The 12,089-nt window shown below is 46.4% G+C and overlaps 4 protein-coding genes across 4 annotated transcripts; 1 reads left to right on the top strand and 3 right to left on the bottom strand.

The window, feature by feature from the left end:
- Positions 1-487: 487 nt before the first annotated feature.
- BJ212DRAFT_73526 (uncharacterized protein) lies at positions 488-2,254 on the top strand. Its single transcript, XM_041343943.1, has 9 exons — positions 488-581; positions 641-706; positions 761-901; positions 956-1,064; positions 1,117-1,127; positions 1,176-1,319; positions 1,374-1,433; positions 1,488-2,072; positions 2,122-2,254. Exons 1-9 carry the CDS (start codon positions 546-548, stop codon positions 2,167-2,169), a joined length of 1,200 nt encoding a protein of 399 aa, XP_041194816.1. The 5' UTR covers positions 488-545; the 3' UTR covers positions 2,170-2,254.
- A 530-nt stretch (positions 2,255-2,784) lies between these two features.
- Positions 2,785-4,920, bottom strand: BJ212DRAFT_1459600 (cytochrome P450; the record flags this gene model as incomplete). Its single annotated transcript, XM_041338905.1, has 11 exons — positions 2,785-2,935; positions 2,995-3,124; positions 3,183-3,193; positions 3,245-3,370; positions 3,423-3,504; positions 3,568-3,757; positions 3,812-3,934; positions 3,983-4,098; positions 4,151-4,299; positions 4,350-4,674; positions 4,740-4,920. 11 exons carry the CDS (start codon positions 4,918-4,920, stop codon positions 2,854-2,856), a joined length of 1,515 nt encoding a protein of 504 aa, XP_041194815.1. The 3' UTR covers positions 2,785-2,853.
- An 843-nt stretch (positions 4,921-5,763) lies between these two features.
- Positions 5,764-6,158, bottom strand: BJ212DRAFT_73397 (uncharacterized protein). Its single transcript, XM_041343941.1, has 2 exons — positions 5,830-6,158; positions 5,764-5,779 (listed from the first exon to the last, which is right to left on the bottom strand). The coding sequence occupies exon 1, from the start codon at positions 6,122-6,124 to the stop codon at positions 5,849-5,851; it is 276 nt and encodes a 91-aa protein (XP_041194814.1). The 5' UTR covers positions 6,125-6,158; the 3' UTR covers positions 5,764-5,779; positions 5,830-5,848.
- A 3,177-nt stretch (positions 6,159-9,335) lies between these two features.
- BJ212DRAFT_1479246 (uncharacterized protein) lies at positions 9,336-11,785 on the bottom strand (the record flags this gene model as incomplete). The annotated part of the gene is made up of 13 exons (XM_041339843.1): positions 9,336-9,405; positions 9,454-9,635; positions 9,686-10,018; positions 10,069-10,106; positions 10,154-10,532; positions 10,579-10,745; positions 10,791-10,870; positions 10,921-11,015; positions 11,142-11,208; positions 11,265-11,344; positions 11,402-11,568; positions 11,624-11,640; positions 11,682-11,785. The coding sequence occupies 13 exons, from the start codon at positions 11,783-11,785 to the stop codon at positions 9,336-9,338; spliced, it is 1,779 nt and encodes a 592-aa protein (XP_041194813.1).
- Between the last annotated feature and the right edge of the window lie 304 nt (positions 11,786-12,089).

The following is a 12,089-nucleotide window of genomic DNA, read 5'->3' as shown; positions in this document are numbered from 1 at the left end:
CATTCCATATGCCATACCTAGCCGGGCCAGCCCAAGCAAGGGCTTGAGCTTGAACTTCTACTCTAAGTCAAGGTAAGGTTTTTACAAAGCATCGATTTTCCCCAGCAGCCGCTGGCTCGTTGTTAGCGTGCTCACGACATCCCACGCGCGCACGCCGTGTGCTTCATTTGTATCTTTCAAGCCCACGCTTACAAAAGGCATTAGCATCTGTTTTTGATTCTACCACATACTGGTTCTTTTCTTCCCTTTACTAACTAGCCATGCCAGTTCAAGGAGCTACGCTCTTTACTGCTGTTAGACGCTCGCTGGGTCCGCAGAGCAGACCGCTGGCACGAGGCTTTGCGAATTCGATGAGCTTACGTGAGTAGTTTGTATGTGTCCGTATGGTTGGGGTAGCTCGAGCTACGCCTTTGCAGTAGACGTGCCGTTTCTGCAACCCTCTCGTTCCATACGTACCATCAGAACCATGTGCTGATACGATTCCGACAGAATATGGGAAGAAGATTGTGGTAGCGAAACCCGTCGTGGAGCTTGACGGAGATGAGATGACGAGGATTATTTGGAAAAAGATTCGTGAGGAGGTGCACGTTTTTTTAAATCTTCTGCTACACTTTATCTCAAACGTGATTGCTACCTCAAGCTTATCCTCCCCTATCTACAACTGGACATCAAGTACTACGACCTTGGCCTCGAGTACCGTGACCAGGTACGCCTCCCATTCCACCAATTCACTTTAATTTCCATATTCATGCGGTGAAAGACCAACGACCAAGTAACCGTGGAAGCTGCCAATGCCATCCTTGAGCACAAGGTCGGCATCAAGTGCGCGACAATCACTCCCGACGAGGCTCGTGTGGAGGAGTTCAAGCTCAAGGAGATGTGGAAGAGCCCGAACGGCACGGTGAGTGTTATATCTGGCAAGCAATCATCGCCAACTTCTCAACAGATGATGTAGATCCGTAACATCCTTGGCGGAACTGTGTTCCGTGAACCCATCATATTGGATCGTATCCCTAAACCGGTTCCAGGATGGGTGAAGCCAATTGTGATTGGCCGTCATGCATGTTCGTTATTCCGTTTGTTATCTCGTGATTGTTAAGCCTGACAATGATGTAGTCGGTGACCAGGTATGGTATTTTCGAACGTGAATGGTATACGTGTTTATGTGCGTTTAGTACCGTTCCACGGACTTCGTCGCACCGGGACCAGGGAAGCTTCAGCTCGTATACAGCCCTGCTGATGGAGGTGCGAAGACCGTCATGGACGTGTATGACTTCAAGGGAAAGGGTGTCGCCATGAGCATGTACAACACTGATGAGGTAAATTCAGCGGCTCTTCATCCTGATGCGACCATTGACTATGCCCGTTCTTAGTCAATAACTGGGTTTGCACACTCATCATTTAAGATGGCTCTCCTCAAGAAGATGCCCTTGGTGTGTCCGAATTTACCCGACCCGTATACATCATGTTGACGTAACTGTGTCTAGTTCATGTCAACAAAGAACACCATCATGAAGAGGTATGATGGCCGCTTTAAGGACATCTTCCAAGAGATCTATGAATCGCAGTACAAGGACGCTTTTGAGAAGGTCGGCATATACTACGAGCACCGCCTTATCGACGATATGGTTGCACAAGCGATCAAGTCCTCCGGTGGTTTCGTATGGGCATGCAAGAACTACGATGGTGACGTGCAGAGTGACATCCTCGCTCAGGGCTTCGGTTCCTTGGGCATGATGACCTCAGAGCTGATCACCCCTGACGGCCAGGTCGTCGAGAGTGAGGCTGCCCACGGTACCGTCACCCGACACTACCGCGAGTACCAGAAGGGCAACGAGACGTCGACCAACCCTGTGGCATCGATCTTTGCATGGACCCGTGGACTTCTCCACCGTGCTAAGCTGGATAACAATGAAGAGCTCAAGAAGTTCTGTTTGGATCTTGAGGCTGCATGTGTGGAAACGATCGACAAGGATGGAGTCATGACCAAGGATCTTGCTCTTGCTATCCACGGCAAGAACATGAAGAGAGAACATTGGGTCATCACTGACAAGTACATGGATGCAGTGAATGTAAGTGGTGGTTATGAATACATGTACCGAAGCTAACTTTTTTGTGCAGGCTAAGCTGCAGAAGAAGCTTGCTGGAGGGGTCACTGCTGCACCTTGAACGTGATCGTGTATATTTCTTTTGTAAATAGAGGGGATGCGTGTTCGAATAGCGAATATTATACTTTTCTATGCAACATGCGAGCGTCGTCGTAACCCAACGCGTTACGATGACCCCTAGTTCTAACAGGATCGTCTGAGTGCTTACTGAGCACAGTTTTCAATCGCTCTACTCTGTTCTTTGTTAATGATCTTGACATTTACCAACGTCAGTTGGCTGCGTGGTATTGTGTATAAGCAAGTAATCATTTCAGTGACAATCCTCAGTCCACAATGAAAATCAACATAGTTGTCACTGTATGTCATTCAACTGAATTTCCAGTCGTCTGTATTTCCGAACCATCCTAGCCGTCACCGGTCACCGTGTCGCTACCGGTTTTGCAGATGAAACGGACAAGTCAACCGCGCAGGTGCTGATGATAACCCCTTCCCATAGCGCCCCTAGTGCTGTGATATGGTGCACACGAGGAGTCTGTCACAGTGATGCGTTGGCCATTGACGGAAGAGCTGAAGAGCTCGAGTTTGCTGCTCATTGTTGCTATCAGACAGGAGGTGTCAGAAAGGTGCCAGGTGAGTGAGTTATCAGGTAGCCCATGAGTAGCATTGTGATTCAATGAGATGAAACAGAAATATAGGTACAATATCGTACATAACAGATAGATTGACGAGAATCATCTTCGTGTCCTTAGTAGTTAGCATCCTGTTGAATGAGCGCAATAGCTTTCGCAGAACGAGGCTTAATAGAGCACTTGAACGGCTTGGGGTGGCTGGGAGTATGTCTAGCTTTTAAACCAGCACTGCGGATGCGATAAGATGCATGACATACCTGATCGTGCCTGATGTATGGTCAACTTCAGGGGTAATCTCAACACCCTTCTCGACGACCTTGGAGATATCAAACACTGCGAGTGACATCACGGTAGATATCCAGACGGAGGCATCAGCGAGGTGGAGACCTGTTCATGAAAGCAAACAACATCAAGATATTGTTTGTTGAGTGTGATTTAGGCGTACCGGGGCAGATACTGCAAAGCAGGCAAAGTTAGCATTGCACTTGAAATCAACTCCGTGCTTACCGCCTACCAAAACCAAAGCAGATCGTACGAGGATCGGGATCGGGATCTTTTCCGTTATTATCCAAGAAGCGTTCAGGGTTGAATTGCGAGGGGTTAGCATATGTCCGCGGGTCATTGAGCATGAACCTGTCTTTCAATTTGGTTGATATGTCGAATACGAAAATATAAAAGTGCTAACCAAATGTTAGGTATTACCAAAGAACCTTTCGGGATGTGGTACCCGTCATGGATATCGTCCTCGGTAACGCAATGCGGGATAGCTGTCAATTGAGTGGTCGATACCGCTCGGCAATTAATGAATGCGATAAACGATATCCACATACCGAGAGGGCCGACAACATTCCAACGAAGGACTTCTTTCACAAGCGCCTCAGTATAAGGGAGGGAGTCGCGGTCTGCGAAGGAGGGAAGACGATCAGGACCAACAACAACATCTATTTCAGCCTGGGCCTTCTTCTGCGCATCAGGGAACAGTGTCATAGCAAGGAAAAACGAGTATATTGTAGAAACTGTCTGTGGAGACAGGTGTTAGTCTCAAAATATGATGATATAAAGGGAAGAGCTAACTGTGTCGGCACCACCAGCGTATAAGGATGCAGCAGACCATTTCACTATGTGATCCTCAACAGCAGACAAAGTACGGCCTTCCAACAGATTCGAGGTGAAAGATATCGGGGCAATGCCAGCATCCTGTCAAATATTCAACTCATGAACGCAACACCACAGATGCTTGATCACCATCTGTTCCTTAACGAACTTGTATGGTACATCAACCATCTCTTTCAGGTTCTGGCGCCATTCACGGGCCAAGCGCTTGAAGCCAGCACCAGGAAACCACTCGGGGACGTCGGCCACTGGAAATAATCAGGCCAATTACAAGTAAAGGTCAGGGTCTTGAAGTCTTACAGAGTGGCACAATGTCAACAATGAAGGCGCCGGGAGCAGTGGACCGCGAGAATTGGTCCATAACGCGGTCCGCAACGTCGATAAGTGGATCGTTGTTCTCCTTCACTTCATAACCATGAGAGATTCGCAGAATGATAGCGCCAGCGGTGCTACAAGAATTCAAGGTCCCACCCATGCAAGGGTAAATCATACAACATACTGTCGAACATGGGCTTGCAGTTGCTCAGGGTTCAAAAACACACGCTTCAGGAATCGGCGAGTCTCAATCTCCTCGATCGGGTAGTACACATCCAAAGCAGCACGATTGCCCAAGATTTGGTGGATGTTCTTGCGATACTGGCGGAAGCGGTCACCATATGGGAGAAGACCCAAAGCGTGCTTCCAGCCAACAAGTTCGCCGCCCATAGGCAGAACAGGACGGTCAGAGTACACAGTGCCTTTCTTGTCCAACATGTCCACCGCACTCTTGACTGAGTTTAACACAACGATGTGCTGACCCAGAACCTCAATATGCGAGATAGCACCTAGAAAGCACGGAATTGGAATGCATTATTTTGGAACAACGGGGGACACTCACCATACCTCTCACCCCACTCCACAAAGGTGAGCCAAGGTTTGATTTGAGGCATGTCTTGAATGTTCCCGACGAGTGGCCACCCACGGGGGCCGGGGGGATATGATACAGGATTCTTGTTCAACACCTGCTTGACCAGATATGCTCCGATACCAGCAAGACATATGTCCAGCCAAGTGACGTTGGGTGTCAACATGACCCAGTAGAAGAGGATGAATAAGCAAAGAATGAGGCTGAGTACTTGATGAGAGAACATCGGATAACATGAATCCTATCCCCACGATAATATAAATACTGCAGCCATAAAGGCCGACGCTGTGATCTCATCAGGAAAACATTCCCGTGTTAACTTAGAGAAAATTAGAACAATTGCTTGGGTGAGATAGTATTCGGACCTTCCACAATTGCCTTTTGTTTGTCCTGTGTCATGACCTTCTGCACAACTGTCTCCCACGTCATGTCGTTCGCCTTCCCAAGTTGTTCTTTCAAGTTCTCTACATCAGCTTCAAGATCGGCAATGTGCGCACTCGATGCCTCCGAGGTGCTAATCGCGTTCGGTTATACGAAAAACAGTCTCGTTGAAACTCGGCTTCGCTCGGTATCTCTCCAGGAGTCTTAGGGGGCGAATATCAACATAAGTAGAGCAACCATCTCAACAGAAGAAAAATCTACCTCATCCTACACAGGAAGCACCATCGCCACTTCGTGTGCATTCCTTGGTTTTGAATAATTCATGCGGTGCAACAGCACGACGGGGCACATAGGAATGATGTCTTTCGCATTGCCAGAACTTCCAAGATTGAGGGACAGGCTGATGTGCCTAAGTGTTGTGAATTTGAACGTGGCGATAGTGGGCGTCCCAAGAGTTGTACAAGATGCCTCACGCGACCCACTGTCAAAATTTGAGTCAGGATCTACCTGACATATGATATTCTGACGCGCCTCCTACAAATGTATTCGACCTTGGGTCGTCCCTCCTGCCCAGAAGCTTCTCGAATTATCTAGCGCAATGCACGAAGGCCTTTCAGGGAGGACTACTTGAAAGTGAGTTGGTCCTAAATTACACTGAGAAAGGTGAAAGTTGTATCAGAAACATAAGGCCCACCCTTTGGAACTCATAGACATCAAAATCTTTGCTTTATTGTGCAGTGCGGCGCAGAGCTAGATTGCTTGAAAGATGCAAGCGACGTACCGGTCTGTACGTCATGAAGAACAATTGCACCTGGTGACTTGAGCCAGAGCCAAAGACCTGAGTTGCTTACCGAGCGGTGATTATGTTGATGTCTTTGCCACTGATGCGCCTGAAGCGCTGATCGATGCACTTGTGTTTCCCTTTTACAACTTCTTCTTCTCAGAACCTGCCTATTGAGGCAAGTGCTTCCATTTACAGCAATTTGCATAATAAGAGTGGCCGGAATCCCCGGCTTAGTCACTTACCAAGTGGCACCCCGAAAAAGACCCCGTACACCCCTCGAGAACACCGCGCCCAACACCGCCAACGCCGCCCACAGGTGCAACTCCAAGCTCCCAAATACCCCAGAAAACCATCAAAAACATCAAAAAACAACTTCTAGATATGTATCTAACCCTGTTTCATTACTAACATGCCTCCAGGTCAAGAGGTGTGCGACTGGTTAGTTCCAGACACCAACCATTTTAGTTCGTCGACCCACCACCACCACCGTTACAGTGACCTCACGTGATGTCATACGGCCAAATCGAGTAATTCTGTCATGTTGAAAATTTCACTAATGCATGAGAGATGCATCTTGATATTTGCATGTTGTTGATGCGTTGTACATGTAGTAACATAGTGTATCGAGACATCTGACCATAAAAACACTAAACAGGATGTTTAAGTAGCATGAATGACATGAAAACAAGTGCAACAAAGCGTTTAAGTAAGGTAATCATCACAATGCAAGTAACAGGTCTGAAAGAATGAAACACTACACCGGAACACGAGCTTTTTTCGCAGTTGACCCTGAAGCAGCCTGTGTGTTGGACTTGTGCTTGCAAGACATCGAAGGTGCAGGCTGGTTCTCTTTGTCTCCATTGAATAATGGAGTTAGCAAGTACATGTTGGAAATTCCAGCATCCTTCTGCTTGAGTAAAGTGAGCGTGATTGACTGCAGAACACTGGCTGGAAGCAGGTGGCCACTGGGATTTTTGGGGTGTGCATACTGAGGGTGGACTTGATCGAGATGCTGCAGCATATTGTGGTGCCAGATGGCACCTACAAATGGTGGTGCAGCACATGACTTCTTGCCAGTGACAGGTGTGAGTGTGGGGTGACAAAGCTTGCACTTCAGAGGGACATTTTGACATGGTCAGTTTTTTGACCCAGTGTCCACATTTACATAGCAGAATTTGTGCTGGTAGGAACATTGTGTCTCCAGGGTAATGGCACCATTTGTCCTGATTCTGATTGAGACTTTGCACTTGTCTCATTCAGACTGTCCACAGAAGCCACATGGCTGCTGAATACCAACCTATGAAACAGTTTAGGTGTTAATTAGTTTGTTGAGTGAATTATGTATGTAGGCTTGCTTCCATGACTTGTTCTGGTCTGCTCTCACTCACTGCTCTCTCTAGCTTGTTCCCTCACTCTCATTACCTCAAGTCTCATTCTCATCTGCTCTCATATTTTGTTCTCACCTACTCTCATCTCTTGTTCTCACCTCATTTCTTGTTTTCACCTGCCCTCATCTCTTGTTTCACCTTCTTGTTCTCACCTGCCCTTGTCTCTTATTTTCACCTGCTCTCATCTCATTCTCACCTAATCTTGTTTCTTATTTTCACCACTCTCATCTCTCATCTCTCGTTCTCACCTAATCTCATCTCTCATTTTCACCTGCTCTTGTCTCTCATTCTTGCCTACTCTGGTTTCTCATTTTCACCTGCTCTCATCTCTTGTTCTCACCCGCTCTCATTTCTCATTCTTGTCTCTCATTTATACAATGCCATTTGTGCTCACACATAGTTAGAAAATCCATTATCATGTATTAGCTACACTCTTTTTAATGAACACATGTTTTTTATTGTATACAAGTCAGGTCCAATAAGCAGAAAATCTTGACAATACTAGCACATAATCTGCAAAAACATCATCTAATTATGAGAAAGTTAAAGGGGGGTAAAAGAGTCTTGATAATCTGCTAAACACTATGTTTATGCAGAATTGTTGGTAATTATCAAAGTTGAGTCTAAAGTAGGCCAAGTTTGCTTGGGAGGTTTTCCCTGATGGTGGTAGCTAGGTGTAGGGATCTGCACAGGTAAACCCATGGGTGTCCTGAGGTCAACCCATACCTGTACCCATAGGTGTGCAAGCACTAACAATACCACCAGTGCCATCCAGGTCACCTACTGCCCCCATCCAATCTTAACAGCTGCCAGTGCTTAGCACACATCAGTGAATGCTGATGTGGCTCAAACATATGTGGAAGACACCAGAAAGTGCCAGAAGAGCAGAAGGAGTGAAAGGAGGGATGGGACAGGCAGAACAAGACCAATGAGATGGGGAGAATAAGACCAATGAGATGGGGAGAACAAGACCACTGAAATGGGGAGAGCAAGACTGACAAAACAGGGAGAGCAAGACCACTGAAATGGGGAGAACAAGACTGATGAGATGGGGAGTGTGAGACCACAAGAACAAGACTGCAGAAATGGGGAGAATGAGACTGAGAACAAGACTGCCAAAATGGGGAGAACAAGACTAACAAGATGGGGAGAGTGAGACCACAAGTATGAGACTGATGAGACAGGGAGAGCAAGACCACAAGAATGAGACTGCCAAAATGGGAAATGGGGAGGATGAGACTGACAAGACAGGGAGAGCAAGACCAACAAAATGGGGAGACCAAGACTGAGGGAGAACAAGACAGATGAGATGGGGAGAATGAGACAGATGAAATGGAGAGAACAAGACAGATGAAATGGGGAGAATGAGACAGATGAGACAGGGAGAAAGGTAGTTAGCAGTATAAAAACACACAGTACACACACCTTGGAGAGTAGGAAACAGTAGAATTAGTAGGCGGTACAATTGGTGCAGAAACAGTACTTGACAAACATCAAAATAATCACTATATATGGAAGTGGCAGGTATGTGATGGGTCATGGGTCTCAAAATCCAGACCCATACCCATGACCCACCATGGGTTACCCATACCTGTGCAGATACCTAGCTAGGTGACAGATATACTCTAAATATGCATAGAAATAGACCCCCCATCAGCAAACTACTTTGTTCTGTACAGAACTGTACAGAGCTGTACAATGTGATAGATATGCAGCTTAGTCCCTTCTGTACACTTCACTACAATAACACTTCATTCTGTGGGTTCCTGTACAGACCACCACAGACACCCACTGAGAATGTGTGATGTACAATATTTCGAAAGTGCAACAACAAAAAATCATGTGCTACTGTCCAGTAGCACACTAAGCTGTACCATTCTGTCCACACATGCAAAAGATGTACACAATCAAAAAAATGTATTGGATGATAGTAGTAACACGGAAACACAAATGTGGATACACTAGCACTACTAATGATGGATGTATGAATGCAAGAGAGAGAGATAGTCGTGAAATAGTGGTCCAAATCTAATCAAGCAGGACCCGCAAATGATGATGCTTTGATGTGCCCTTGCCATTGAGTTTGCAGGACTGCGCCCTGCGTGGATTTGATTAGCAAAGACTTATTTTGAAAAAAACTCCTTACCATCCTTCTGCAGCCCACTCATGAAGCTGTTGTGTCAACTTAGGGCCGTGATACTCATGCTTCATGATATTCTTGAGTTCGGCAACCATTGAGAAATAGACAGAGGAGTAGTCTTTGGCAGTAAACTTCGGAAAATACTTGCCACTGCCATTCTTGATTAGTCCATTGAAGACACAGTTGTACTACAAATTTGGTGTCAGTGCATAATCAATATAAAATATCAAAAAAGTACCGCAGTGCAAACCAAAGCCAAAGACTCCAAAGGTAACTCCTCTTTGAAGACATTGGGTCTCCTGTGAGTGATGCGATAGGAACCAGTGTAGAAGAAGGTGACAGCAGCTGCCTTGAGTGCAGGGTGAGCAGCATTGTTGGTTTTCCCAAGGTCATCCACGCCGTCGCGAAGAAAGAAAGACTCGTCCAACAATTCTGAAGCAGCGTTCTCAACCCAGGCAGTGCGAGCTTGAGGAGGTACCTCAGCTGGGGGGATGAGGTTGTACATGGAGGGCATGATGCTGATAGCTATCTTCTTGAGGTCAGAGTGCCAGGTTGATAAGTCTTCATATAGCTAGATAATAGTGCATGAGGAAATGAGCAAGCAACAATGGACATACTTACCAACTTGGCCGTATCAGCCTTGTGCTCAGGCCATATACCTAGTCAACCTCATGAGTGAGATATCTCAGAGAAAACAATAACATACCTGCTTCCACCTTGTTACCTGCTTCAAGCCATTTGATGAGTGATGACATAAGTGCTTCAGTGACTGAAAGAGGCAAATCCTTGACGGTGTCCAGGAATGCATTCTCGATTACATGCTGGACATGACACTCTGATTTTGCCTCCTCAAGAAAGGTCTTCCATTGTGGAGGATACCAGCTGAGTTGGGTTGGCTTAGGGCCTTCAGTTGGTGCCTTAGACTTGGCTGATTTGACCTTAGCCTTAACACCAGAGTTGCATGACTTCATATTCATGGCTTGAGTCTCTTGGCAATGGATGAGACCAAGCATTTTGGGGTCAGGGAGGCGCAGATGTCCATTTTTCTTGTGGTAACTCTGTAAGACATCCTCTGGCTTGGTAGGCTTCAAAAAATGATTAATGAACTCTGTGAAATTATGAAGGACATACCTCACTCATGATATTGCTGCTACTGCTACTGCTACTGGAGGTCTTGTCAACTGTTAATGATCCTATTGCAACATTCTTGTCTTCATCTTGCAAATGCTGGAACTCAAAATCAGAAGGTAGGGCAACAGCCTGAGGTTGGGGCACTGATGTTCCTTCCTTTGAAAAGCCTGTATCTTGTTAGTGATGGATATGATTAGTAAATGATTGTGTACCAGGATGCACACTATGACTCCCATGGACTCCTCCCCAACCAATTTCACCATTGTCCTTATCACTTTCTTCATCAGTGTTGCTTTTGTCAGTGTCGTCAGTAGAGGAATTGTCATCCTCAGATGTCGAGACTTCAGCTCAAGCTTCCTGGCCAATTGACGGGAGGGAGGTGCTGCGATAGCTAGCTTCACCTTGTGCTTCCTGACCAATTGGCCGGAGAGAAGGATCTATATTTGCATAGAAGTCAGCTTGCAGATGCGACCTCATCTCAACTGAGGTCATCTTCAAAGAGGCATCAAGAACTTTCTCCATGTGAGAAGGGCCAATTGATGGATGGAACCTGAAACATTCACCATCTTCATGCCATACAAAGTTTGGTTGATTGGGCGCCTCGATGCTGGAGGCAAAGGCAGCAATCTTCTTGATAGAGTTTCAAGTAAACAGTTAGTCTACAGAATTACAAAAGAGACGCTAACCTTGACTTTTTGCCTTGTTTCCTTGGAGGCGGAGCACTGGAATCTACCACTGGCTGTGAGGCACTGTACAGTGGAGGAGCCTTCAACATAGCATCATACTAGTTAGTAACATTGCTGATGAATACATGAAAAGTTACCTTTGAGTGACTCCCATGACCCTTGCTAGGTGGTAATGGAGTGAGAGGGTTCACAGGAACGTTAGAATCAAGGGTGGTTGAGCCTTTGGGTTTGGTTGCCCGCCCAGGCGCCTCCAACAAGGCACTAATTCTCTCAAGCTGACTATTCCTACCCCCCTTCCCAGCACCTGCACAATTAGTATGTCAAAGGTTCAAGTTGTCAGTGTCGTCCAAGTCAGGGACTGACTGTGGGGGCTTTACTGGTGGTGATACATCAGCCTGCAATCAGATCCATGATCACTTTGCCTTCTCTTCAATGCTGCCAAGTGTCTTCCCGAGATCAGAATCCACAGCTTTATGCTTTGTCTTGCGTTTCTTGGGACTACCAGCACGTTGTGCAGGCATAGTAGAGCTTGTAGTAGAGCTGGGAAGACAAGAGTAGGGAGCCTCCAAGCAATATTAACAAACACTCACTTTTATCCTTGAGCTTCGTGTCATAGTTCGGCAGTCATTGCAGGCAATTTTCGGAGGTATGAGTCAAGTTGCTTGCAAGTAGCAATGTGCTGATGAGTGAGTCAGTAGATTAAAGTTCAAAACATAAATGATGCCAAGGACTGTGGGAATCTCGCACAGGACATAGTAGACCCTGATGCCCTCTCTGACTTGGCATGGATGATTCTAACATGTAAAGTACATACATATGGAGACA

The sequence above is a fragment of the Suillus subaureus genome (assembly GCF_016647635.1).
Source record: "Suillus subaureus strain MN1 chromosome Unknown BJ212scaffold_10, whole genome shotgun sequence".
NCBI lineage: Eukaryota > Fungi > Basidiomycota > Agaricomycetes > Boletales > Suillaceae > Suillus > Suillus subaureus.
The sequence above is the reverse complement of the archived record's forward strand: the minus strand, read 5'-3'. Positions and strand labels throughout refer to the sequence as shown.

What these genes read in the sequence shown, in the direction of transcription:
- BJ212DRAFT_73397 (XM_041343941.1), bottom strand. Translation starts at nt 6,124, where the DNA reads ATGCAAATTGCTGTAAATGGAAGCACTTGCCTCAATAGGCAGGTTCTG.
- BJ212DRAFT_73526 (XM_041343943.1), top strand. Translation starts at nt 546, where the DNA reads ATGACGAGGATTATTTGGAAAAAGATTCGTGAGGAG. An exon ending in GCCTCGAGTACCGTGACCAG is followed by an intron (nt 707 to 760) that starts GTACGCCTCCCA and finishes ATGCGGTGAAAG; the next exon opens with ACCAACGACCAAGTAACCGT. An exon ending in TCCTCAAGAAGATGCCCTTG is followed by an intron (nt 1,434 to 1,487) that starts GTGTGTCCGAAT and finishes AACTGTGTCTAG; the next exon opens with TTCATGTCAACAAAGAACAC.